Source organism: Mauremys mutica, chromosome 2 (genome assembly GCF_020497125.1).
Source record: "Mauremys mutica isolate MM-2020 ecotype Southern chromosome 2, ASM2049712v1, whole genome shotgun sequence".
Taxonomy (NCBI): Eukaryota; Metazoa; Chordata; order Testudines; family Geoemydidae; genus Mauremys; species Mauremys mutica.
In genome coordinates, this window is record NC_059073.1 from 119,788,547 (window position 1) to 119,815,706 (window position 27,160).

Below are 27,160 nucleotides of genomic sequence, written 5' to 3' on the forward strand. Positions count from 1 at the left end.
ATCGATATCGCCGGTTCGAATTAAGGTTAGTGTGGATGCAATTCAACGGTATTGGTCGCTGGGAGCTATCCCACAATGCACCATTGTGACCGCTCTGGACAGCACTTTAAACTCAGATGCACTGGCCAGGTGTACAGGAAAAGCCCTGGGGACTTTTGAATCTCATTTCCTGTTTGGCCAGTCGAGCTCATCAGCACAGGTGACCATGCAGTCCGAGAATCGAAAAAGAGCTCCAGCATGGACCGTATGGGAGTTACTGGATCTGATCGCTGTATGGGGAGACAATTCCGTGCTATCAGAACTACGTTCCAAAAGACGAAATGCCAATACATTTGAAAAAGTCTCCAAAGGCATGATGGAGAGAGGCCACAACAGGGACTCAACACAGTGCCACGTGAAAGTTAAGGAGCTCAGACAAGCGTACCAGAAAACCAAAGAATCAAATGGATGCTCCGGGGCAAAGCAGCAGACGTGCTGCTTCTATGTGGAGCTGCAGGCAATTCTATGGGGGGGCCGCCACCACTACCCCACCCCTGACCGTGGATTCCGAGGAGGGGGTACTCTCAGCCATGCCTGAGGATTTTGCGGATGGGGAAGATGAGAAGGAGGGTGATGACGACCTTGAGGAGAGCACACAGCACACCATTCTCCCCAACATCCAGGATCTTTTTCTCACCCTGACTGAAATACCCTCCCAACCCTCCCAAGGCGGTATCCCAGACCATGAAGCTGTAGAAGGGACCTCTGGTGAGTGTACCTTTGTATATATAATACATGGTTTAAAAGCAAGCATTTTTTTAATGATTAATTTTCCCTGAGGACTTGGGATGCATTCACGGCCAGTACAGTTACTGGAAAAGTCTGTTAATATGTCTGGGGATGGAGCGGAAATCCTCCAGGGACATCTCCATGAAGCTCTCCTGGAGGTACTCCAAAAGCCTTTGCAGAAGGTTTCTGGGGAGAGCAGCCTTATTCTGTCCTCCATGGTAGGACACTTTACCACACACTGCTAGTAGCAAGTAATCTGGTATCATTGCATGACAAAGCCTGGCAGCCTATGGTCCCGGTGTTTGCTGGCATTCAAGCAACATCCGTTCTTTATCTCTCTGTGTTATCCTCAGGAGAGTGATATCGTTCATGGTAACCTGGTTGAAATACGGGAATTTATTAAGGGGACATTCAGAGGTGGCCGTTCCTACTGGGCTGTTTGCCCATGGCTGAAAAGAAATCCTCCCCACAGTTAGCCAAGCCGGGGCGGTGAGCTGTTCGCGTTTGGCTAGGAGGGATCTACCCCGATACCAGCCACATAGTGAGGGGAGCGATCATCCCAGAGAATTGGATGGGGGGGTTAGTTTGCTTTCTGCTGCTGCACGTTAACACGAAAACCGCAGCACTCAATGGGCTTTGCTTGGTATGGGAAAGGAGGGCACTGCTTTTATGAAGGTTGCAGAAGCCGAAAGACTATGGCTTACCATGGCCGCCTGCAAGCTGAATTCTGTTGCTCGGCCCTGCATCTGTGATCTCTAACAACAAAGCCACAGGCGCTCAATATAAGATGCAAAAAATGACCTTGTACCAAAATCACATGTGCTATGTAATGTGAATAGTGTTGTTCACCGTGAAAGAGTATACCCCTTGTTCTGTAAAATGTATCTTTTTAAATATTTCTCTCCCTTTTTTCCCTCCCGCAGCTGCAAATTTCAAGGCTCCCTCCTCCGTCCCAAAGGCTATCTCAGATAAGGCAGCGAAAAAAAACGCATGCGCAATGAAATGTTCTCTGAGATCATGCAGTCGACCCGCAATGAAAGAGTTCATCTGAATGTGTGGAAGGACACATTATCACAGTACAGGAAAGCAGCCAATGAACGTGAGGACAGGAGGGACGATCGAGATGAGAGGTGGCGGCAGGAAGATCAGAGGAGGCATGAAGCAACGCTGGGGCTACTGCGGGATCAAACGGACATGCTCTGGCATCTGGTGGAGCTTCAGGAACGGCAGCAGGATCACTGAATGCCGCTGCAGTCCCTGTTTAACCACCCTCCCCAAGTTCCATAGCCTCCTCACTCAGACACCCAAGAATGCGGGGGGAGGCTCCGTGCACCCTGCCACTCCACCCCAGTGGACAGCCCAAGTAACAGAAGGCTGTCATTCAACAAGTTTTGAAGTGACCTGTTTGTTCCCTCCTCCCATGCCCCACCCAGGCTACCTTGTCAGTTCTCTCCCTATTTTTATAATCAATTAATAAAGAGAACCTGGTTTTTAAACGATAGTGACTTTATTTCCTTTGCAAGCAAGCCGTGATCGAAGGGGGGAGGGCGGGTGGCTTACAGGGAATGAGTCAACCAAGGGGGCGGGTTTTCATCAAGGAGAAACAAACACAACTGTCACACCATAGCCTGGCCAGTCATGAAACTGGTTTTCAAAGCTTCTCTGATGCGTACCGCTTCCTGGTATGCTCTTCTAATCGCCCTGGTGTCTGGCTGCACGTAATCAGCGGCCAGAAGATTTGCCTCAACCTCCCACCCCGCCATAAACATCTCCCCCTTACTCTCACAGAGATTGTGAAGCACACAGCAAGCAGCAATAACAATGGGAATATTGGTTTGGCTGAGGTCTGAGCAAGTCAGTAAAGTGCTCCAGCGACCCTTTAAATGTCCAAATGCACATTCTACCACAATTCTGCACTTGCTCAGCCTATAGTTGAACAGCTCCTGACTACTGTCCAGGCTGCCTGTTTATGGCTTTATGAGCCATGGCATTAAGGGGTAGGCTGGGTCCCCCAGGATAACTATAGGAATGTCAACATCCCCAACTGTTATTTTCTGATCTGGGAAGTAAATCCCTTGCTGCAGCCGTTTAAACATACTAGTGTTCCTGAAGACGCGAGCGTCATGAACCCTTCCCAGCCATCTCATGTTGATGTTGGTGAAACGTCCCTTGTGATCCACCAGTGCTTGCAGCAACATTGAAAAGTACCCCTTGTGGTGCCAAGATAGGAATATGGGTTCCATCTATCGCCCCACCACAGTTAGGGAATCCTATTGCAGCAAAGCCATCCACTATGACCTGCACATTTCCCAGAGTCACTACCTTTGGTAGCAGCAGCTCAGTGATTGCTTTGGCTACTTGCATCACAGCAGCCCCCACAGTAGATTTGCCCACTCCAAATTGATTCCCGATTGACCGGTAGCTGTCTGGTGTTGCAAGCTTCCACAGGGCTATCGCCACTCGCTTCTCAACTGTGAGGGCTGCTCTCATCTTGGTATTCTGGAGCTTCAAAGCAGGGGAAAGCAAGTCAGAAAGTTCCATGAAAGTACCCTTACGCATGCAAAAGTTTTGCAGCCACTGGGAATCATCGCACATCTGCAACACTATGCGGTCCCACCAGTCTGTGCTTGTTTCCCGGGCCCAGAATCGGCGGTCCACAGCATGAACCTGCCCCATTAACACCATGATCTCCAAAGCACCGGGGCCCGCGCTTTGAGAGAATTCTGTGTCCATGTCCTCTTTGCTCTCGTCACTGCACTGCCATCGACTCCTCCTTGGCTGGTTTTTCAGGTTCTGGTTCTGCATAAACTGCATGATAATGCGTGAGGTGTTTACAATGTTGATGACTGCTGCGTTGAGATGAGCGGGCTCCATATTTGCCGTGGTATGGCGTCTGCACTGAAAAAAGGTGCGAAACGATTGTCTGCCGTTGCTCTGATGGAGGGAGGGGTGACTGACGACATGGCTTACAGGAAATTAAAATCAACAAAGGGGGTGGCTTTGCATCAAGGAGAAACCCAAACAACTGTCACACAGAATGGCCCCCCTCAAGGATTGAACTCAAAACCCTGGGTTTAGCAGGCCGGGAGGGAGAGAGGGAGGGAGAGGGGAGCAAATGAATACAAAACAAATTGGGTCAATTTCTTGTTTTGATCCACTCCATCTATCTTTTACATCTTAGGGTGGCAGCAGACAGTGCAGTACGACTACTAGCCATTGTCATCTCCTGGGTGCTCAGCAGAAGATGCTGCATTACGACTACTAGCCATTATCATCTCCTGGCTGCTCAGCAGAAGATGGGAATGACCTGGCTGAGTCACTCCCATGTCTGCCCAGGTGCCCCTGACTGACCTCACCGAGGTCGGCTAAAAGAGCACCCAGGAGTACGATGACAATGGCTACCAGGTGTAATGCACCGTCTGCTGCCAAAAGGCAATGAGCTGCTGCTGTGTAGCAATGCAGTCCCACGTGTGCCAGCACCCAGGAGATGTACGGTGATGGTGACCTGAGCGGGCTCCATGATTGCCAGGGTATGGCATCTGCACAGGTAACCCAGGAAAAAAGTCGCGAAATGACTGTCTGCTGTTGATTTCACGGAGGGAGGGAAAGAGAGGGGGGCCTGATGACATGTAACCAGAACCATCCATGACAATGTTTTTTGCTCCATCAGGCATTGGGATCTCAACCCAGAATTCCAATGGGCAGGGGAGACTGTGGGAACTATGGGATAGCTATGGGATAGCTACCCACAGTGCAATGCTCTGGAAGTTGATGATAGCCAGCCTCAGTACTATGGACACACACCACCGAATTAATGTGCTTAGTGTGGATGCATGCACTCGACTTTATACAATCTGTTGCCAAAAACTGAATTTTGTAAAATCGGAATAATACCGTAGTGTAGACTTACCCTTACAATCTGTGACATAAGAAACAAGACAAGCTGTGCTTTGCAAAGAACCTAAAGCTTATGCTCAAATAAACTTGTTAGTCTCTAAGGCGCCACAAGTATTCCTGTTCTTTTTGTGTTGGGGTTGGGAGTTTTGATTTTGTAAAGCTCTCTGGGATGGATTTGCAAGAATATCCCAATGTTCTTCCTAAATTATAATTAAAAAAACAACAAAGTTTCACTGGAGGACAAAATTAACCAAAAAACCCCCAATACTTGTTATATTGTTACACATAACAGCAACAGCATAATTATATTCTGTGGTGCGTCTAACAAGTTCTATAGAAAATCACTAGCTGTTCAAATGTGCAATTGTGTTAACATACCTTCCTAACAAAGCAAAAAAAGGACAATGATTCAATTATCAAAGTATGGACTGTTTTCCTTTCCTGTTCCCTAAAGACTTGAGGCAGTTTATGCACCTTTATCTGTCTAGGTACAGAATGACCTTTTAGGAGCCCTTCAATAGTTTGGTAATTGTGTCATTTCACAACTTTCAACAAACAGGTAAAGCTGAGCACAATTTCACTTCATGACCAGAGGAGTGTAAAGTAAGCTAGGATTTCTCACATAACCCGCTTCCTCGCTCTCCTGAAGCTGTTATTCTACAGGCAATGCTTTTCCAGACTGATAGCTCCAAGCCCAGAGAACTTACATTGTGTTTTCACCCATAATTGTAGCAAAAACAAAAATCTCCTTTCTCTGCCCACTGTGCGACTTTGCTGGTTGGCATGAGCAGAGGGTGCTGAGCACTGTTGCTGTGAGCAATGGGGAGGGTGGAAAAGAAAATCAATGGCATTTCTCGTTCAATTAAGTTCATTGTGATGCAGAACCACCTCCTCACACTGCAGAGCCTGCAAGAGATCAGTGCTGCAATCACTACCTTTTAGCAGCTTGCCTCCCTCCGTCTGGACCTGCCCAAGCCACTCTCTGGCAGGGGATGGCAGTTTGCTCTGAAAAAGATTCCTTATAGCAACCAATGAAATATGCTGTCATAAATCACTGGCCTTCAGGTGAGGATGTCAGAGTGAGGGGGAGGGGACTTAGGGCAGCTTTCAAAATGAGTCAGTTTATTTAGCTGTCAAAATTACTGCTGTCTTCTTTTACCCTTCAGTAAAAAGTTCTCTCTCCTTGGTGTCTCCCTGAGAAATAGCTGCAATACATATTTTGGTTTTTTGACCCTTTGGTCTTAGCAGCTAAATGGCCTGATTCAGAGCCCATTGAAGTTGATAGAATGATTCTCATTGACTCTCCAGTCAGCTTTGGATCAGGCCCCAGAGTGCCTAGGAAGGAAAGCTCAAGGGAACAAAATGTTCATGTCGACGTTTATTTTCCACATCTAGCTGTTTGATTGGCTGGTTAGTCCTGGAAGGTGTGGAATGCTCCTCTCAGGTGAGGAGCACCCTCAACTCCTATGGCAGCACATCCTAGGGGTGCTCAGCACATTTCAGAGTAATACCCTTAGGGCCTGTGATCACATTTCCCACTAATGGCTGGCCCCAGCAACTACAAGATCCTTCTACTTTCTCACAGCTAAAGCAGATTTTACTTAGCTCAAGTGTGGAAGGGCTTATGGTTCACTGTGGCAGGTCCCAGGACTCAAACCCAAATGATGCACATGATGTTTAAAGGTGTAGGTGGTCACAGTTTATTACAAAATCAGAAGACAAGAGAATGATCAGTGGTCTCAAAGACACCAAGAGATTTTTTTTTTAATCTGTGGAAAGATCATGAATGCCCTTGGCGAAGGCAGCCATGTGTGTGCATTAGCTCTTGGAAGTGATTAAATGCACAAAATTAAACAAAAATCTCACAGCCCCCTTCCACCCATGTCTATGTTCATCCCCTCATAGCATTACCACACTAATTCACTCCATGGGGCAAGATTCAGGGGCAAGTCCCCAAAGAGGCTGTCTGACTATTTAGATGTCATACCCATCTAGGAAAAAGAAGGGTATAATCCCACAGAAGTGTTCTTGACATTTCTAATTGCAACCTGCTAAGCAGCAGCTGACATGTTTTCACTATGATGTTTCAGAAACTCTCGGTTAGCCAGAAACAAGGATAGAGAGATGCTGGAGAGGGAGAAAATATTTTGACATGTGCATGATTAGTAAATGTGTGCATGACTGACTCCATGGAATATCTAGCTGAGAGAGAAAATACAAGGTGATGGTGATCAACAGCTAACCTCTCTTTCACAGGTGACCTTCCTTTCTGGACTGTTGAGTCATGCACCTTTAGTACTGTGTCACTGAACAAGTAGCACAGTATGCTGCTACTTTTTGCCTACACAACTGCATTTAGTCCAGTCGTTGTTCCACATCAAACATAGAATAACTTACCCAAATACAGTTTCTGAACAATGATCATTTTTGTTAGAGTAACAAAGAAGGATCTTTACAATTTTGAAGGAATGTCCACTTTTGGTCAAGCCACACTCACTTGGAGTTTCATTCAACTCCTATTCAAGTCAATGAGAGGCTTTCCATTGACTTAATTGGGACCTAGATATGTCTCTTTATGAGTTCTATCTTTCTACACATGTCTGAAGCCAATGGCAGCTGCTACTGAACTCAACACCTCTGAAAATCAGGTTATTAGTGCTCTTCCAGATCAATTCCCAGAGAAGATAATTCTAGAGAGCATCACACACTGCAGACCATTTACTCGTCTCTTTCAAGATGTGCATTAGTGCAGTGCAGGGCAAAATTGTACCTTATATATTTTTCCTCCCTAGATTTAGCACTTTTCTGGCAATGACTATCTCATTTAAGTTCTTTGAGATGCACACATGTGAATCTAAATTGCCTGTGCTCTCCTCAAACTACACATAACTAATTAACACATGGATTTTTTTTTCCCCAGCTCTGAAGTTCCTTTGTAACTTTGGTTGTTACTGAGGGCTGATGAAGTGAAAAATTAAAATTTAGAAGAGCATAAGTGTAGGTTTTCATGACAGCTGGCATCAGATAAAGCTGGTTATTTTCATGTGTTTCTAGAAGGAATCATATTGACTGTTGTAAAGAAAACTCAGAATGGAATTTCAGTTGCTGAATTCCTATTTTAACTGAAGGCCAATAGCTGCTATGGCAATAGACAGTCTTCAAATCAATAAAATAAATAAATGAAACCAAATACTAATCCACTAAGGGATCCCTGTTCCCACTGCAGTCAATAGGAGTTTGGCCATTGACCTCAGTGGAAGCAGCAGCAAGCCCTGTGTGGGATTGTTATTGATATATAGTGCAGTTACAGACCTTGTGCAACGAGCTCCTGTAATGGAAATGTCATTGTGGGCCAGAGTCTGACCTCAGTTACTCTAGCATAAATCTGAAGTAACTTCATTGGAGCTACCCCAGAGTTACACTCAAGTGATTGAGATCTATAGCTGGCCCACAAGATCTATTCAGAATGGCAGAAGGATGTCAAACTGAGGCAGGATGTGTTCAACTCACCAAATTTCCGTATCCTATAACCTACCTGGATTTGGCTGACTAAACCAAAATATCTAGTTTAGGATGTCAGTTCTTTCCCAGCCCCACCTATGCCATTCAGGTCTGTGATGAAAGCACTGGGGTTCACCTCATCCATAGATCCTTTATATTCTCATCCATGGCATACATCCCTTGAAAGAAAATACCCATCTAGGATGACAGAGACAGTTTTCCAATGGGACAGCTTCAGGGGTGGCTCTAGACATTTCGCCGCCCCAATCACGGCTGCATGCCACGGAGGGCGCTCTGCCGGTCGCCGGTCCCACGGCTCCGGGAGGTCCACCAGAGCTGTGGGACCAGCGGACCCTCCGCAGGCATGCCGCCGAAGGCGGCCTGCCTGCCGCCCTCCCAGCGACCAGCAGAGCGCCCCCCGCAGCATGCCGCCCCAAGCACGCGCTTGGTGTGCTGGGGCCTGGAGCCGCCCCTGGACAGCTTTTCTGAAACCAGTCCACTCCTAGCAATGTCCATGGGCACCTGAAACAATATCTTCTGTGCCAAACATAATGGAAGTGAGTGTATAATCCATCTGGATGGAACACTGTGGGCTCACATTTCATTTCTGAGCTCGGTTGGGCTCATCAATACTCTCTTTACAACACCGTATTAAGAAGTGGCTGAGCTGGTGAGAAGCAACATCCTTCAGATAACAAAATTAACAATCTCTGCTTGGAATTTTCTGTTTTCCACATGTATCAACGAGGATTGCTGATTGGCTATAAATTATCATATTTTTAAGAGAGACATTGTTTTCCTTACAACCATGGCTGGCAAAAATTTTATGGTAGTCAAATGAGATTTTGTAAGTCAACATTTCTTTTCAAAAGACATTTCAAAAAGTACAAACATACATGTAGACTGAGCTTTCCCAAGGAGCCTAATGGAGTTAGGTGCTCAGGCCCAGCTCCTCAAAGGTACCTAACTCTCATTGAACTAGTTTATTTCAATGGAAATAAGGTGCCTAAATACCTTTGAGGATCTTGTCCTTCAGATCTTTATCCCTTTGATCATCCCAGGAATAGAGAATAAAGATTTCATTATTTCACTCACTTAGTAAACTTAAATTAGATCATTAGATCAACTACCGGTATTTTGCAAAAAAACCATATCCAATATCCTTATCTTTTAAAAACATTCTGTAAAACTATCCCAATACTCTATATTCTACTCTTGGTCCTCAGTTCCCCACTCCCTTCCCCAGCTTTGCATTTTAAATCACCACAACAGTTTACATTCATAAGAATTAATTTGGCTAACAATTATTTGCATTCGTATGGTTTACAGTGTATACACACACAAAGCAATTTCATAATGTGACACAACTTTAATGTAGATTAGGGTCAAATTCTTCCCTCAGATGCACATGCCTGCCTGACTCCTGTTCAATACAAGTCATACACATCCAAGCATAAAACTAGATCTGTGGTTAACCAGGACTTTCAATTAACTTTCTGAAGATTGGCCAGTAACATAAATCTTAAAATATGTGACCAGAGAATTCCACTGCACCCTCAATCTAGAAAGTGTTCCTTAAACCCCACCTGTCAGATTTTCAGTGTGTTCATGCTCATTTTCTACTTAAATAAAGTCTTCAGGATCTCACAATGGATTGGGGTAATTTCAACTGGGCATCAATATTGGTTTGTATTTTCTGTCTCTAGCCATCTACCTCTAACAACAGAACTAGCTGGAGGTTATGAGCCTCACTATCTATGGTTTGCTGTCAACAGATATGTCCTTTCTAGACTGTGTAATCCAGTACAGAATGCAATTAGTAATAGTATTTCATTCAGTTAGAGTTGTCAACAAGCGTAGCTTTTTGTAACAGAGATAAAGATGGATTTCTGACCTGAGGAGCTTCCAGTCTAAGGGCTAGATCATACCTCTATGGCACATGTCAGAAACAGGGCTACACAAGGAACAATGGAAAGCAGAATTCCTCCTTGACCTCCACAGCATGCAGCAGGACTGCAACTACACCTCTACCCCAATATAACGCTGTTCTCAGGAGCCAAAAAATCTTACCGCGTTATAGGTGAAACCGCGTTATATTGAACTTGCTTTAATCCACCGGAGTGCACAGCACCCCCACCCTCCCCCCCAAGAGCACTGCTTTACTGTGTTATAGCCAAATTCGTGTTATATCGGCTCACATTATACCAGGGGAGAGGTGTACTACTAAACCACTTTACGGGATACAGCTTCTTCCCCCTCCATGAGCGTTGGTCCCACTCACAGAGCAATTTGTGTAAGGTGTCAGAATCGTGGTACCTATTCCTGTTTGTTCTAGTCTTCTTCTAGGGCCAGATTTTGTCATTGCAATGGGCAGAAAGAAATGCTGAAAAGATCTTTACCCTGAGAAACACTGGAAAGAGTTGTTGATAATGAAAATGTCCTAAGACAGTGATTCAGTCACAACCAGGGGTCTGGAGCCCCATGGAGGGGCCACAAGCAGGTTTGAGGGGGTCCATCACAATAAACCAGAGAGTAGGGCCGGCATTAGACTCACTGGGACCCAGGGCAAAAAGCTGAAGTCCGAGCCCTGCCGCCTGGGGCTGAAGCCGAAGCCCAAGCAACTTAGTTTTGCAGGGCCCCCTGTGGTGTGGGGCCCTGGGCAATTTCTCTGCTTGCTACCCCTAATGCTGGATGAATGATCTGGACTGGATACAATCAGAATACCCTTGCTTCGATCTTTGACCATTTTTAGAATCTGAAATTCAGAAGTCTTCAAACACTGTTTGATTGGGCTTTTTTTTTTTTTAAATGTTCACATGGCCTCACACTTCCAGGTTCCAACCAGAACTGGAAGCACTGGAATTAGCAATGGCCTGAGCCATGAAGTTCAGATCTGAATCTATATTTGGAAGGGTCTGGAGCTGCAGTTTGGTCCATTATAATGATAGAGTGCAAACAGAATATTCAGATACAACTGAACTTCCCCAAAATTCAAAGCTATCCAGAGGTGGTTTTGTTTAGGATAATTTCTAGCTGGAACACCACGAAACCCACTGCTCTTGGGTTCCAGAAACAGAAATGCCAGATATCTCACAGAAAAGCCTGCTCTCAAGAGATTTTTGACCCAGTTTGTCAGAGGTGCAGATAGCTCTGAACTGTTAAACATGGATCTGAAATTTTAAACAAATCAGAACTCTACAATCTGTTTGATTTGCATGTTGGAAATTGTCATATAGTCATTTTCAAAGCAAATTTTACATGTGCTATGGTCAAAAGTAAGTTCAAGACAAGCCACTTCATACTAGCTAAGCCCTAACCTGCAGCTAGACCTTGTTTACCCTTAGGAAAAAGTAGGAGATACAAGTATGATAAAAAAAAACAACCCAACAACCACAAACCTTTATCAGTATGGCATGGGAGTGAAAATGAAAATTCCTCCTGCTGCAGCTCTCTCAGTCCTTGTACTCTTGAACTTGTCACTTCCCTTCAATCCTGGTGCTTTTCCAAGGGTGCTTTTACACACTGATCAAAATACAAGCAGCCCAGCTGCAGGCTGACCAGCATGTACAATGTTTCCATTCAAGCACCATGAGCCTACAGCCCATCCATCCATCCCCTTTTATTTGCTGCTAATGCACTAAATCAAAGATACAAAAGACCTACCTGACTGATCTGTGCCGGAACAATGGCAGAATTCTACCTTATGATATATCTATCTCTGTTGGCAGTATTTCTTGAGCATCCATTACCACAACATTTGAATGCCAGCTACTGTATTAGCTTTTTTGCCTTAAATCCAGTTTAGATTCAAATATCATTACTGGAGGGAATTTCTACCACTTCCCTTGAGAGACTATTTAAAATCTTGAGAGTATACCTGTGATGTAGGGACTTCAGATTTCCCCAGCAGTCTAGAGACCTGATTCTATCCTTAATTCTGCCATGAAATCACTTTGGAACCTGACAAAAGACACTTTACCCTACAGTGTCCCTATCTGGAAAGTAGGGGTAATGCTGCTTATCTACCTCTGTTAATCATTTTGAGGTCTATGGATAAAAAGGTGTTGTATAAGGGCAATGGGTTAATTGCATGTTAGCATTATTGTATTAACAGATCTCACCATCAAGAGTTTTTGTATCTTACTCTTGATTTCACGTAATTGCTCCTAGTTGTACTGACTCACTTAACCCTAAATAATCCCTCTCCCTTCTTGGTGACCTTCAGACCCTTGTAGACTGTCATGCCTCCCACCCTCTTACTTACTTCTAAGCGTATTGCTTAGTCCTCTTCCATTAAGGCCATGGGGAAGTGAAGGGCGGTTCTTTTTAAAATGATGCTTCTCGGGAATTGCTGGTATAAGGAACTGCACTATGCAGCACTCATTGCTGCTAGAGTAAAACTACTTAATTATATTTACTGATTAGGAGCAGGGGGATTCAAAATCAACAGCAGCCCTCACATTGCCTATATCAGCCAGCCTGCAACTGGCTGCTGAAACAGGGGTGGGAGGAGCTGATTTGGGGGCAGTAATTTTGTGGTGGCTGGATCTGACTGAGGGGTAGTAATTATGGGGGTGAAGGAGTGGCTAATCTGTGGGAAGAGGAGCTGAGTGGAGGGGTCCTTTTGAGTGCCGGGATGTGGGCGGGCACTAGCTCGCCCACTGCTAAAAGCCCCTCCCCCAGCCTAGGGAGGAGCTACTGAACCCAGAACCCAACCAAGTTCGGGGGACAACAAAGGCAATAAGGGGAACAGGTGTGGGGGGCAAAGGGCCAAAACTAGGGACCCAGAAGGGGACACAGAGCAGAGAACCCCTGAGTGAAGGGGTAGTAGGAAGACATGACAAGGGGTTGGTAATTTTGTGGTGTAGCACCTGAGTGGCTACTTTGTGGTGGGGAGAAGCTAGGTGGGAGCTGGTAACTACAAGCAAGTGAAACCCTTCGGGCGGCTGTGTTCAGTGTGGCTACACAAGGCGCAATGCAGCAGAACATCTCCATGAGCTGCTTGTGTTTTCTCCCTCTGCAGACACAGGCTTTCAGTTTGCATTAGCCAGAGCCAGCACTAGCTCTTTTGGCACCCTAGTGCTACTGCTACCTGAGGGTAAGTAGGCCACATTTAAAAGGGAAACACTCCCCCTAGAGAAGCTGCCCCAGCTGGTGGGAAGGTGGCCAGGTGGGAGCATCACCTAACAATTAAATGCCTTAGGCAGGTACCTATGTAGCCTACCCCAGTGCTGGCATCAGGTCCCCCTCTCCCTTAGGGGAAGATACCTGTGTAATCCCCCAGGATCAAGTGTGTGTTATACACACCCCATTTTGGGCCTAGTCCACCAAGGGGCTTTTTAGGTCAAGCTGTGGAGCTTGGTGTTTTCAGCTCCTGGGTTCAGTCCTCAGTATGTTAGCCAAGATAGCAACATGGACGCTCTACTGAGCTGAGCCAGGGCTCAAACCCTTGCCTAGGCAGGGGTTCTGACAGATTCCCACCAAATGTGCCCTCTCCCTTGGCCTCATGCCTTGAGCCTCGCACCTGGGGTGGTGAGGGCAGCACTGTATACAGGGCCCCAGGAGAGGGTGGGATGGGGAGGAAAGGATGGCACTGCAAGGGCACTGGTTTGCCTTATTGTCTGGCGGGGGCATCTCTCTGCCTGACAGGAAAGCCCCAGCCCCCTGAGGATGGAATAAAGAGCTGGTCAGAACAGGACCCGCAGCATCCACTTCTGTTTGTGCAGCCCCTTGCTCTGATCTGCCTCAGGCCCCAGCCACCGCCCTAATACACACAGTAGGAAAGAAAAAGGCAGATCCGGCAGGCAGGCCCTGGTCTCCCTTAGAATTCAGGGCAGGCAGCCTGGCAGAGATTAACCAGCTCAGCAGCCCCTCCCATCCTCATCCAGGTGACGTGATAGGGGAGGGATGGGGGGAGACTCCTGAATCCTCCGCCCACTCCTCACTGCAGGGGCCAACCCGGACAGACCCAGCAAAAGCCAGTCTCCCACCCCCGCTGCTGCAGAGAGGGGGAAGGCGAGGAGGGGGGTTTCTTCAGTGCTATCCCCACCCACGCAGGGAGGGAGAGAGACTCTTCCACAGCAGAATATACTCCTACTTTTCCCCCCTCCCTTCTGTCTCCTGGAGCTCTGCAAACCTCCCCGCAGCCTTTCGGGCCCCTTCAATATGCACACCTGGTAACAAATCGATGGCTAGATCTCTCACTAGCCGCTCCTGTTGCTCTGCAGGAGAGAGGGATCGATGGATAGACAGGTTCGCTGTTTGCAAACACCTCCCTCATTGGATTTGCATGCCTTTGAAAGTATTATTTTTGCATCTCCTGGATAAAAAGAGGAAACACACGTCATGCCCCTCCCAGCTAAAATAATATTGGACGCTTTGTGCTAGCAGCCTGCATCCCCAGAAAGCCCCAACTGTCCTGGACAGAGATCAGATTTAATGTTGGGGTCTAACTACTTCTCCTTTCCCGATCTCTTTGCCAGTTGCAGCCCCGTCCATTATGTAACAAAGCAGCAATGCAGCAGCATCGATTCAGGCAGCACAAGGGGCAGGTATTTCATAATACCCCTGGGAGTATTTAAAAAAAACCCAGAGGGCTGGAGGGCGCGTTAAAATCATGTGGAGTGATTATTCCAAAATAAAAAGATGGGGGGGGGGGGGAAAAGAGCGTGGCAATTTTGCAGCCCACTCCTCAGCAATGCCTAAGTGAAAACAATGCCCTGGGCAGAGCAATGCAAGTGATTTGGGGCTGTCTGTATACCAGGGCTATTTGTTCTGACTTAGCTTAGGCTCAGCACAAAAGAGCCAGGCCAGCCTGCTGGCAGCCTGTTCAAGGCCCAGCTTTGGCCCCCAACGCTGTCGCCTGTTGCGCTGGAGGAGCCGGCCAGCCCTGCAGGGTGAGGACAAGCCCGCCAGGCTCGCAGCTAGAGGTCGGTGCGTGCCACACACACAGAGTGTGCGGCGGGAAGCTGGACGCAGCTGTTTAGTGGGGGAGAGAGCGGGGGGGGGGGGAGACACGCACACGCCCACGCCAGGCTTAACAGCAGCTGCCCTGCTTGTCGGGCGCTTGCTGCAGCGTTTGGCCATGGGGACGTGTTACTAAAGATGGCAGGAGTTGAGTTCCTCGCGGGCCGGCTCCTTCTGGGGGGGCTTTGGTTTGTTGTCGGCGCTGTTGCAGGCGCGTGGAGAATCCAGGGCTCCCCTAAAGTCCTGCGGGGTCACACCAGCAGCCAGCAGCCCGGGGGAATTTCACCTGGGGGAGGAGATTTCGTGGCGATTAATGGCAGAGAGCGGGCTAAATCCAGGCTGGGATGCCTATAAATGGCGTTTCTCCTTCCAAGGTGCACATAAAAAAAAAAAAAAGAATCCGTCAGTGTCATTCCCCCACGTCAGGGCTGGTGGTGGGCGTGAGGCTGTTCTTCCTCCGCCCCCTGCTAATGGAGTGAACCATTCCCAGCTCTCCCTTCTCCCTCTTTCTCCATCTCCCCCTCGTCTGCAAAGTCTCCGCTGCTGGGAACTTGTTGGCAATGCCTGTTTTTCAGCTTTCCCCCACGTTTTCCAAAGTAACTATTTAAAGATCTGCAGTCGCAAATGGTTTTACTAAATGTAGGATGGGACTTAAGTTGAACGGCAGATATATTTCTCTGCTCCTTGCTGTACAGATAGGTAAGTGGACCGCCAAATTGTGTCTCAGGTTGTCTGCACCAAACCCCATTTGATGCATGCAGAAACGGGATGTCTAAATAACCTGAAATGATGGGCGTGATTCGTGGCGAAGGGACCAGGCTGTGCCCTCTCCTCGCCCGCTCTTTTTAATGGCATTTTCGTGTTTATTCAGGATGCCAGGTGCTGAAAGAACAGCTTCTCCGCAGGAAAGGGAACGAATTCTTATTCCTCTTGAACCACCTTTGCTCTTCCTTACTGCAAACCAGACGGGTGAAATGCTCGTTAATGGTTAGGTTGCTTTCCTTTTCCTTCCCTCCTCCCAGGGAACGATTACATGCATATTTCTTTCTAGCTATATGCCACCGACAATTCAGTGGTTCCAATGCTAGGACGTTTATTTCTTCCCTAGAGGGGCAGAGAGGGATGAGAAATGGAACAAAATGGCTAGAGAGAGGTCTAACTGGAAAGTTTATTTGCAGGCAACCAGGGATGTGCAAAGGGGTCGCAATGCTGTCTTTTGGGATGTTAGGGCTCTCCCAGCTGCCGTGAAAGTAAACAAAAACAAAATCTAAATCTTATTGCCTGAGCATTAATTTTGTGTAAACACTAAAGCACAGGTGCAAAATGCCTATTCTTTGGGAGTTACTTAAAATAGCACAGGTTTCCCTCCACCCTGGTTTGTGTGTGTGTGTATATATATATATATATATATATATATATATATATATATACGTGTTTGTGTATTTCTTCTTGCTGTTTGGGATTTTGTTGTTGCTAGGTTTGTTTGTTTATTAGATAAATTTTGTTCAATCTTTCCGACTAAAATATTTTCACAGTTACAAATATTAAAACAGCTTTAAAGTTAAAGCAACTACTTTCATTCTGCATAAGGAACTAATAACCAAAAAAAACCCAAAAAGAAATTCCCTAGCATTATCCAAAAATGATCTTGGATTAGAAAATAATTAAAACATATCGATACATTGGCAGATTACAAGAGAAACCCTTGAAAAGATTTTCTGCAAAGGAATTCTGTCATAATAAAAATGCTCAGATTTGCTGCTTAAAAATCATTTTGCTCTGTCGCTTTCCTCGCTAGCCGATCTCTGCAGCATTGGGGCGGGGGGACCGTGGAGAAAAGGCAAAACGCGATGAAAATAAATTTCGCATCGATGGGGAGGGGGGAGGAAACCCTTGAGACGAAACATTGAACTCGGGAAAATGTGGCTAGAATTTGCAAACCTCAAAATTCATGTCATTATTTCAAACAATCAGAATAATTTCAAAGGATGCTGAACGCTTTTCAGGACACATGGCCTTTTAAAAACTACATCTTTTTTAATGTATTTATTTGTTTATTTGGAGATTGGAGGAGGATGTGAGGATAGGAAATTTTACCAAGAGAGGCATTTATTCGCCCTGAATTTTACATGTTTTTGGCACTTTATGTGCACTAGATCGTTCGAAAGCGTGCAGGAATTTCGAAAGTTCAGCTAAAACCAGTGCTGCAGACCTCAAATATTATTAAAGTGTAGATATTTTGGGGGTAGTGAGGAAAGGGATGAATTTTCGGATCTTATAGTCTCTTCGGAGAGCAGTTTGGTTTTATTTTACTCCGAAGTATTTATTACTGTTTTGAAATGAGGTGCCACTTCTGTTTTGTGAAGAGAATAAATGCCACATCCAGTGTAGACGTGTATTTACCTCTTCTGGTGAATTACTAAAGGGTTCGTATGAAATGGAAGTTTGTCGCATTAGTTTGGTGCCCCACAAATGTGTGTCCATCTTTGCACCAATGCCTTGGTCCTTATGAATGGCCGGAAGCTCCCCGAACCCACTGACATTTTGACAAGAAAGGTGGCTGAGGGAGGGAAGCGGGGGTTGCAGGAGCTTGGAAGGAAGGTGAGACAGAAAGACAGATGATGCGGGGAGTAGACGGAGCTAAAGAGCGTGTTAAATGTGGAGAATAAGCAGCAAAATTAAGGAATGCCAAAAAAAGGATCAATGATGGATGGATCCTTTCGCCCTTATGCGTTGCAGACGGGCTGCACTGTCCCCTTTCTCTTTCAAACGACCTAGTTCAAGAGCCACCCCATTGTTGTGTAACTCGGGAGAAACCCTGCCCCGTTTCTTACAGCACAGTGGCCCCCCAAGCCGCGGACAGCGCCAGCATGCGAACACCGCAATTAGCTGTACGTCATTTCGCTCACGCGCCCGCGTGTGCTGCGAGCAGGCCTCTCCTGCCGAGCCCGCAGGCAGGACAATGGCACTTACGAATGATTATTGTTGCCATCGCATCTTGGCGCCCGGGAGGAGTCGATTCATGGGGCAGATCATTTGGGAGCCTGTATTTTTAAGAGTGACTTGTAGCATTTTTCCGCTGGGAAGTGGCGTTTTCGCCCTCCTCGTTCGCTTGCCTGAGCATTAATCGCGATGGCTTTTATAGGACTTTCTCTCTCTCTCTCTCTCTCTCGGGATGTTCTCGGCTCTGCTATTTGTTTGCATGTTTTGTACCGTAGCCAATGTCTGCACCCCCCGCCCCTCCCCGCGTGTTTTGACGTGCGGGTGGGCGGTGGTGGTGAGGGGTGTGGTTACTAAATCAGGTTAATGATGAATCAAACGGGGAGGGGTGACGGAGTTTCTGAGTTGAAACGGAGCCCTTTGGAGCCAGCCGTTTACTTGGTAATTTGAGCGCCTTAAAAATAAGCAGCCACGCTCCTCAGGGGAATCTCTAGGGTAGAGTTTCTTACGGTTGCAATCCCAGGCTCCCAACCCAGTGTGTGCCCCCAGCGCTTGGGGCAGGCTCCTGAAAGCAGCATGTGAAAATGGCAACTCCCTTAACCCGATTACTGTAGGTGGCTAAGATGCACTGCATGGTGGGGATGGGAGAGCAGCTGAGAGCCCTGAGCTCTGTTGTTCAGGATCAAGCCAGTGATCAATTAAACCAACAAGCCTCTAATTCCCTTTCATTTGCAGCGGGATTGATAGGGATAAATAGCCCGTATGCTAGCGAATCCCAGCCAGTCAGCCAGAAATTGTATCTGGTGGTGGTGTTTTTTCAAACAGACAAATCAATTGAGCGAGTCCTGACCATGCAGGCAAGCAGAAAGCGAGAGAGAGAGAGAGAGACCAAACCACAGTGACACCCCTACTTCCCTCAGCACCACTGCACCAGGAGAGAGAGGCGAGTGTCTGGGAGGGATTTTAGAGCTAACACCATTTTAAAGGTATTTACAAAAAATCTTCCCAGCAAGACAGACTGGCTTCCCCTTGCATGAAAATCTACTCTACCCCTCCGCACTGTGTGGATTTCATTGCAAGGGGAAGAGATCGAGAGGGAGCACCTTCTTCCCAGCAGGGTCAGTTTTGTGTGTGGCTAGAGACAGGGCGCCTGGTTGATGGATTCAGCTGTAGCTAGACAGTTTTCAGAAACTTCTAGCCCTCTAGGCAGAGTGGTACATAGAGGAGCTGAGGTGAAGTGAGGTAAATGATGCTCTTGTGTCTCCACGTCGATCCATCTGGCTATGGACATGTCCAGAGACACACAGTCTGACATATAAACCACAGGCGTCTCTCTGGCACCAATCTAGCTGCAAAACTACGACATAGGTGGGAAGTAATTTCACACACACACACCCCTAGTCTGTGACTCTAGCACTCACTCCATCGGTGGATTACACAGGAGGGCATTTTCATTTTTTTTTTCAAACAGTGGGAGCATCTCAGTGTGTGCCAGTGAATAGCAAAATCCGAAAGGTGCAACATGGGACATATAACCAGGAAAAGACTTTAACCGTGGAAGAATTCATTTATCTTACTAGCGACTGCAACCCACACACTTTTCGTTCCCACCCCACGCTGTTGCACATCGGAGGGAGAAATATACGTGAGCCGTAGCCCTTTGCGTGTTTTGTGAATGTTTTCCTCTCAGGTTTCATTTTCCGCAGCTATTTACCCAATTGACACTGAAATAACGAAGTGCCCTTAACAAGAGTGTCCGTGTGTGTATAAACGTTCGGAAGCAGAATGTTAGAACAATAAAACGCTTCCCGGGAAAGGAAAGAATTAAATTGAAAATTGCGTTTAATAAACAACCTAACGGTAATCCGGACTGTAGTGGGCATCGCTGCTGCAAACTAGATTCAAACATCCAACGGGAGCGCGAGAGATGGAATAAGAAATGACGCGCGCACACCCACAAATCAAAGGCACAAACCCCCTCTCTGAATGCCTTTGACTCTAACCCTGTTGTTCTCAGCACACTTGCCCTCATTCAAAATTAATCCCGTCTGCTGGTGAAAGTGCCCAAACAGGAAAGCTGGCTTTGTGTGCTGAGAAGGAAGCACGGCGGTTTGCAACCTGGTGGGTGCACAAGAATGGCAGATCTTCCTGTCACGGTCACGACTTTGATCCCTCGTGTATGATGGGGGGGGGGAAAGGGGAGGCTGGGGAGGGGTTGAATGTAGCTCACAGACATGTGGAGGTTGGGTGCTGTACAGTGTTACTGTGTTGGGATCTGTCCGGGCTGATGTGGTGCTGATCTGTTCCCCAGCGTACCTGGTGCAGGCGGTGAAAGCAGCGGGGAAGTGCGATGCGGTCTTTAGGGGCTTCTCGGACTGTTTGCTCAGGCTGGGCGATAACATGGCCAACTACCCGCAGGACCTGGACGACAAGAGAAATCTCCAAACGATCTGCTCGTAGGTCTTCCTCTTTCGTTGTTATTCCTCGTCCCGGATCGCCGGGGTTACATTCGGGGTGGTTATTTGAAAAGAAAATATCACTGGCCGGCCTGAAAATCCCGCTCTGATGGCTGCTGTGCGTGTGCCTCTCTGCGTAAAAAGAAAGTGGTTTTACGGCGCTGCAAGGCGCTGCCCTATTTTCAGTTGTCCCTGCCCTGAGTTGGCCTGACCTCCGTCTTTATTTCCCTGCAGTCTGAAGCGCCAGTCAGAGCAAAACTGTACTGCGAGGAAAGATTTAACCTAAGCTCTAGCTGGGCCATTCCGTTCGTTTCCCAGCTGACTGTGTATTATTTTGGCTTCGCTTCCCTTTTTCTTGCCCTCTGCATTTTTTTGTAACGCCGATGGTTCCTTCCCAGTTGATCTGTTCAAGGCCCCCCAAGTGTGACATCCAGCGTTGTTAATGCAAATAGTCATTGACATGGGTGGTGCCGGTGCTGATAAAAATGGAGGTCGGAAATCCAGCACGGGGTTGGCAACGTTTGGCTGGTATTGGCTCTTCTTAAAGGCCGCTTTTGTTGCTAACGAATTGCCTAAAACAGGATCGTTTCTGCAAATCACCTAAGCAGCGAAATTCTAGGGCTACGTTTATTCTTCGTTGACTCCCCTGATTATTTATTTCTTGCGGGTCGCGTTCTGATGTCCTTACTCTAGAAAATGTGGGACTGTTTTTTAAGTCAGCTGCTAAGCAACACGAGTAAAGAGATCAGAATCTGCCCCCGGAATTAAACCAAATAAATTAAGATGACAACAACGCAATCGAATCTACAGAGAAATAATAATAATAAATGACACCTTGCTGCCGTATTAGAGAGAGTGATTTCTCCACGATCCTTCAGATCTATCTAGTTTCATTTTTAGAGCGAATCACGTGATTGCTTAATAAGGGGTGGATAATGATTTGGGCTTGTAGAAGAAATACTCGTGTCTGAAGAGGGACTGGCACTGAAATGATCTCTGCAGGCTGAGACACGGGGATGGTTTCGCTGCCAAACTTTCAGTCCTTGTGGAAGGAACACTAGGCCAGACCGGGCACAAGTTTCCATTGAAGGCATTGCAGAGTTTTGCTTAGACTCCAGACTAGCCCCTGGGTAGGGGTCCATTGCGTAAGGAAATGTCAGTCTTGATTTATTTCCCCCACGTTAAAAAAGGCGTTGTCTCCCATTGCTGACTCTTTACTGGGGACACATGAAGGTTGTTGGTGAGACTAGGAGGAGAAGAGCTAATGCTAATGTCCATTAAAGGGTTCTTTGTTTGACGCTAGTAACGCACCGTTTGCATTTTAATTTAATAAAAAAAGAAATCCGTTTATAGGATTTTCCTAATTGCTGTTTTCCTGCATAATCCTGAAATATCCGGCAAAATAGCCATATTTAGAAGCCAATGCGGTGTCATTGGCGTGTAAAGTCTTTCTTGAAACATTAAAAAAAAGGAGTCAGAAAACAATGTACATTAAACGGAAACATTTTTTTAAAATCCAAGACATGTTAACCCAAAAGATAATGTTGTGAAACCCCTGTGGCTTCTCTTTCTGTCTATATATTTCTGAGCGACAGTAGGTTGCTATCTGCAGCGTCTACAATGCCGGTACGTGGCTTTAGTGGCCAGCTGCGATGTACCTGCTGTGCTGCACGTAGAATAAATACATAAAGAAGGGCCGTAGCGTTCTAATAGGAAGTCTTTGTCCTGTTCAGGAGTTAGCTTCTTGTCCAGTGCCACCGGCCTGCTCCTGATTTCTGTAAAGGTTTCTCTCCCCCTTTCTCTGTGCCAGTATGTGCATTGAAAGAAGATCAGGGAAGATTTAATTTTCCTTTGGGAGATGCAATTATAGCAGAAATACTGCAGGAGAGGCACACTCTCAGCCTTCTTGGCATCTCAATATCTCATTATTTATTACAAATGTAGCAAACACTGGAGTCTACAACCAGTGTAGAGTGCTCATAAATTAGAGTCTGCAGGACTGCTTTAAAAAATTACCGAAAACCGAGCGCCTGACTGGAAAAAAACCAAACAGACCAGAGAACAATCACAGAGGCCACACTGATTTTAGATAACCGAGACCACTACACAGAGATCTGCCAGTCTCCTCTGAAATGAGACAACCCTGCTTGGAGTTTAGATTTAGCCTCGAAATCTGATTTTGGTTTGAGTGAGAAAATGGGAAAGCAGTGTAGGAATATTGGAAAATTTTCCAAGGGGGTGAGTCATTTCTTATTCTAAACACGGTAGGATCCTGGGCTCACTTAAATCACTGGACAGACTTCCCCTGTGTCTCCAGTGGGGCTTTGGATCAGGTCAGGATTCTGAAATTCCAGGCATACTTTCCCCGTCATTTCAGAATCACGGACCTGGCGCCTGCTCCAGAGCCAGTCTGCAGAGAGGCGGCTGGTTTGCTGTGCAGTGAAGGCTCGATCTAAAGCCCTCTGAAGTGGGTGGAAGGTTTTTCTAGACGGGATCACCAGCGAACGCGGTGCTTTTCTGTGAAGGAACTTTGCTTTGGCATCTTTAAACTTTGGCCGATTCCATCGCTCTGGAAGAGTAAAATCAAAGCTCACCGCACAATAATACAGTTCGTCAGCATCAAAAAGAAAGAACACTCTCCAACAATACTCATGCTAGGCAATAAATAAACCTCATCATAATCATTACAGCTGAGAAACACGCTCCTTAATAAAGTCCGACAGTTAAGGGAGGTTAATAACAGGCCCCTTGCTTTTTGTGGCTATTCCCCCCCCCCCGGAAGATGTCCATCTATTCTGTGCGTGCAAAAGGCACACCTCCTGCCCCCGCCTATGATTTATGGAGCTATGCGCTGGACCCCAGCCGCTCTCCCTTCAAAGGCAGAGATTTCGATTTCTGACTCCTTGCAAAAGCCTAAAACAGAACGTTACCGAGTAAATGCAAAATAAGCCGGGTGCAGCCTCCTTGCCCGTTCAGAAGGGAAGCAAGCCGCCTGCTTAGGGGGCGGTTGGGACGGGGCGGAATTGAGATCGCAGTCACGCTGGAGGACATCCTGAAACAGAGCTGTTGCCTGAAGGCTTGAGCCTGCTCTCATTGAAATCAACGGCCCCACACCCACTGGTTTTAACTGGGAGTAGGAACAGAGCCTCACTGCAAAACGAGCCGCTTGTGCGCGGGGCTGCTGCTTCTAAGGTTGCAATTCTGAAGGCAACAAGGGCCAAGGTTTTCAAAAAGCCACTATTGATTTTAGGTGCCTCCATTTTGCAGCGCCCAAAGGGGGAAACTTCTTGAAGGGGGCCTGATTTGTATAACTGGGGGGGTTGGTCACCCAAACATCAAGGCACCCGTCATCGCTACACACATTTGAAGCTGCTGGGAGGGGCGGAATCAGGAGCCGGGCTGGAAGGGGAGCGTGCGGGTGGAGGGAATCCGGCGTGGGGCTGGTATGTTGTTGGGCCCTCTTGTGCAGCGAGTGACCTGGCGCTTGTCCCCTGTGTTTGTTCCTTCCCCAGGTACTGGGATGATTTCCACTCCTGCACCCTCACAGCCCTCACGGATTGCCAGGAAGGCGCGACAGATCTTTGGGAAAAACTGAAAAAGGAATCCAAAAACCTCGATTTTCAAGGCAGCTTATTTGAACTATGCGGAGGAAGCAACGGGTCAGCTCCTTCCTTACTCCTCCCTGCCTTCCCCCTGCTCCTGCTGGCTCTCTCTGCAGCGTTAGCGACCTGGTTCTCCTTCTAGGAGGTCTCTCCTGGTAGAACACACATACCCACCCCCCCACCACACACTCTCCATATACTGGATTTATAGCGGAAGTGTCCATCCGTTTTTTGGGGACCGTTGTGATTATCTGTGATGATGAAACATCCATATAGGATTGTGGAAACGTTCTCTCTTTATTTTGTGTTTTATTTGCCAAATGTTACCAAACAATGAGCAACAAACAGCCAAAATCGGACCTCAGCTTTAGTGTCTCTTCAAATAAAAATAGCAAACCCGAGCCCTTTGTGCAAAAGAATCTCAGGAACGGCTTTGGGCCACCTAATATTAATAATCTTAATAAATAATAATAATAACAACAACAACAACAACAAAAGATGGGCTCTTCTTATAATATGAACGAAAACGATGAGTTGAGAAAAAAGGCACTGGAAATGAATCCAAGATTGATATCCACGTGTGAAGCATATGGTGAATAACTCACAATCTATCATCTTTCCTCCACAGTCGCTTGTTTTTGGTCATTCCACTGCAAAAAAAAGTTTTTTCCTCGAGGGGAAAAAAAGAAAGAAATGGACAGTTAAAAAAAAAGGAAGGCAGGAAAGAGATTGTATCTAATGACTGAAGGATTGAATGCTGCTAAGATTGCTGAGAGTTTAGCTTTACTTGGTGTTGTCAAAGCATCTTTCCGAGTTCACTGCCTTTAATTTCCCTCCTCCTCTCTTGTTTTAGATGTTACACATACAGTAAAATACCTGAATATCCAACAGTATAGATCACAAAAAGGGGGCTTAAATGTAAACCTAAAAATACAGCATATTGATTTTGACAAAAAAGAACCTTGATTTTAAAAGAAAAGATGTAATTTAAAAAGAGTTTATTATAAAGCCAATTCAGCAAAAAAAATTTGCTACAAGTATAGAAAGAAGTATAAAATAAAAATTATTGTTTGAAATGAGGGTGTCGTTTTATTTGTAAAATATGCATGGAATATATCTATTTAACTGGACAGGCTTTTAATGTAATACCGCTAAATGCAGAGCTGCTAAATTAATTAACATCGTCATCTTGGTGCAAAGAAATATAGAATTGCTAAACTAATTAACATAGCCCTTAAAAACTCATGCTATAAAACTCTCCCCTAAAAAAGGACACAATACTCCTTTTCTAAACCGTGGGGCTCATCTGCTCTGACTGCTGACAGAGGGAACCAGCCCAAGCCAGCTAGAGTGAGTGCCAGATTTCAGTGGGAACCCGGGGTGCCAGGGCAATGCAGGACAGTCTCCCAGCTCTAGCACTTTTGCATTTGCAGCAGTTTGTCAAAAATCCACCCCGGTTATCCTTCCCTTCTTCACATGCGCGGGTTTTGCTGGCACAGCAATTGCTGGCGGCGTTATAGGCAGACGATTTACAGCTATATTCTTTACATACGTATTTAGTGATTTCTTTAAAAAAAATAAACCTCTTTTGCTGAAAAGGGGACCGTTTATAGCTATGGAAGGGAGAGAACGCAACCACCATTAAGATGCTGCAAAGGAGGGACAGAAAGCTGCTGCCTGAGATCAGATGAGTCCTTTCATAATTAATAAGACAGCTCAGCTGAACTAGCCAGGAGACTGGGCCCTATTGATTTAGCAGCAGAAACTGCTATAACCTTGTCTATTTATAGGATTTTGATGCCTTTATGGAGAGGTAAACATCAAGGAGTAAACACATCCTTTCTACCTATAAGACGAGAGTCCTGCTGAGAGGGGGGAAGGGGAGGAGGGGGTCAGAGTTTAATTTTGATTCTGCAATTCTAGTCATACATATTATTTATTCTGGTGCGGGAGGGGAATGTAATCATCCCCCTTCTCCAATATATCATTATTCTCTCTCTCTCTCTCTCTCTCTCTCTCTCTCTCTCTCCCCCCAAAGGTCTGTAAAGTCTGAAATGTAATGGGTAAGCAATAGCAAACGTAACAGTTCATAAATCAAACAGTGGGTTGCAATCCAATCTGCATTTCCCAAACGTATTGAATCCCAGCAACAAATGGGCCCCGGAACTGGAGCCAGCCGCCTTTAGCACTGGAAGCAATGTTGATTTTTAATGATAAAATACATTATGGGGGATGGGGGGAGAGAGAGGAAATCACCAATCTATGCAAAGCTCAGTCTCATTTCGTGGGCATTTTTCCACTGTTCCCTTCCATTCTTTCCCACATTGGCACTGCCAGGGAACCGTGGGCTTTCTGCGAATGGCTTTTCCCAGTTGATCAAAATGTAGATCGCTATTAAAAATAATCATGACATCACACGTTGCTATTTTTTTAGCACAAACTGGCAGCTGCAAGAGAGGGGGGAAGGAAATGGGAGAGTTCAGGCAAACCCTGCACTGCTTTAGCACCCGCTAGAGTTCCCACTGAAGCGAACAGCAAAACTCCCATTTATTGCAGTGGGAGTGGAATCGGGTCCTTCTTCGGGCCAAACTCCCACTGAAATTTTGCCCCTGTAAGGAGGATGGGTCTTTTTTTTACTGCTAGTAGTTAAATCCATTTCCGTCAGGAGCTAAATCCCGCTGGCTTTACATGCGGTCAAATCCTGTTAGCTGTAGCAAACCCACTGACTTTCTATCCTAAGCAGGATCTGGTCATGTGATTCTAGTTTTAAGTCCCCAATCCTGTAGTTCTTACTCGATAAAACTTCCACTGAAATAAATAGATTGGATTCCATTGAGAGAGAGAGAGAGAGAGAAAGAGAAAGAGAGAGAGAGGTTTTGCCTGTATAAGGACTGCAGGACCAAACGCCAAAGATGTGCCATTCTATTACAGAAATACAAATTGAATCTGGATTAAAATGGCTACTTATTTCTTTATATTTCCAGATTTTTTTAAACAATAGTGGCTTAACTATATAAAGAAATCTCAAAC

The 27,160-nt window shown here is 46.2% G+C and overlaps 1 protein-coding gene across 1 annotated transcript; it reads left to right on the forward strand.

The window, feature by feature from the left end:
• Window positions 1–15,624: 15,624 nt before the first annotated feature.
• NRN1 (neuritin 1) lies at window positions 15,625–25,156 on the forward strand. Its single transcript, XM_045003166.1, has 3 exons — window positions 15,625–15,831; window positions 20,384–20,528; window positions 24,041–25,156. The coding sequence occupies exons 1-3, from the start codon at window positions 15,777–15,779 to the stop codon at window positions 24,270–24,272; spliced, it is 432 nt and encodes a 143-aa protein (XP_044859101.1). The 5' UTR covers window positions 15,625–15,776; the 3' UTR covers window positions 24,273–25,156.
• Window positions 25,157–27,160: the final 2,004 nt, after the last annotated feature.

Coding starts and splice junctions, on each gene's coding strand:
- NRN1 (XM_045003166.1), top strand. CDS start 15,777: ATGGGACTTAAGTTGAACGGCAGATATATTTCTCTGCTCCTTGCTGTA. Junction 15,832..20,383: donor GCTCCTTGCTGTACAGATAG/GTAAGTGGACCG, acceptor TCTGTTCCCCAG/CGTACCTGGTGCAGGCGGTG. Junction 20,529..24,040: donor AATCTCCAAACGATCTGCTC/GTAGGTCTTCCT, acceptor TTCCTTCCCCAG/GTACTGGGATGATTTCCACT.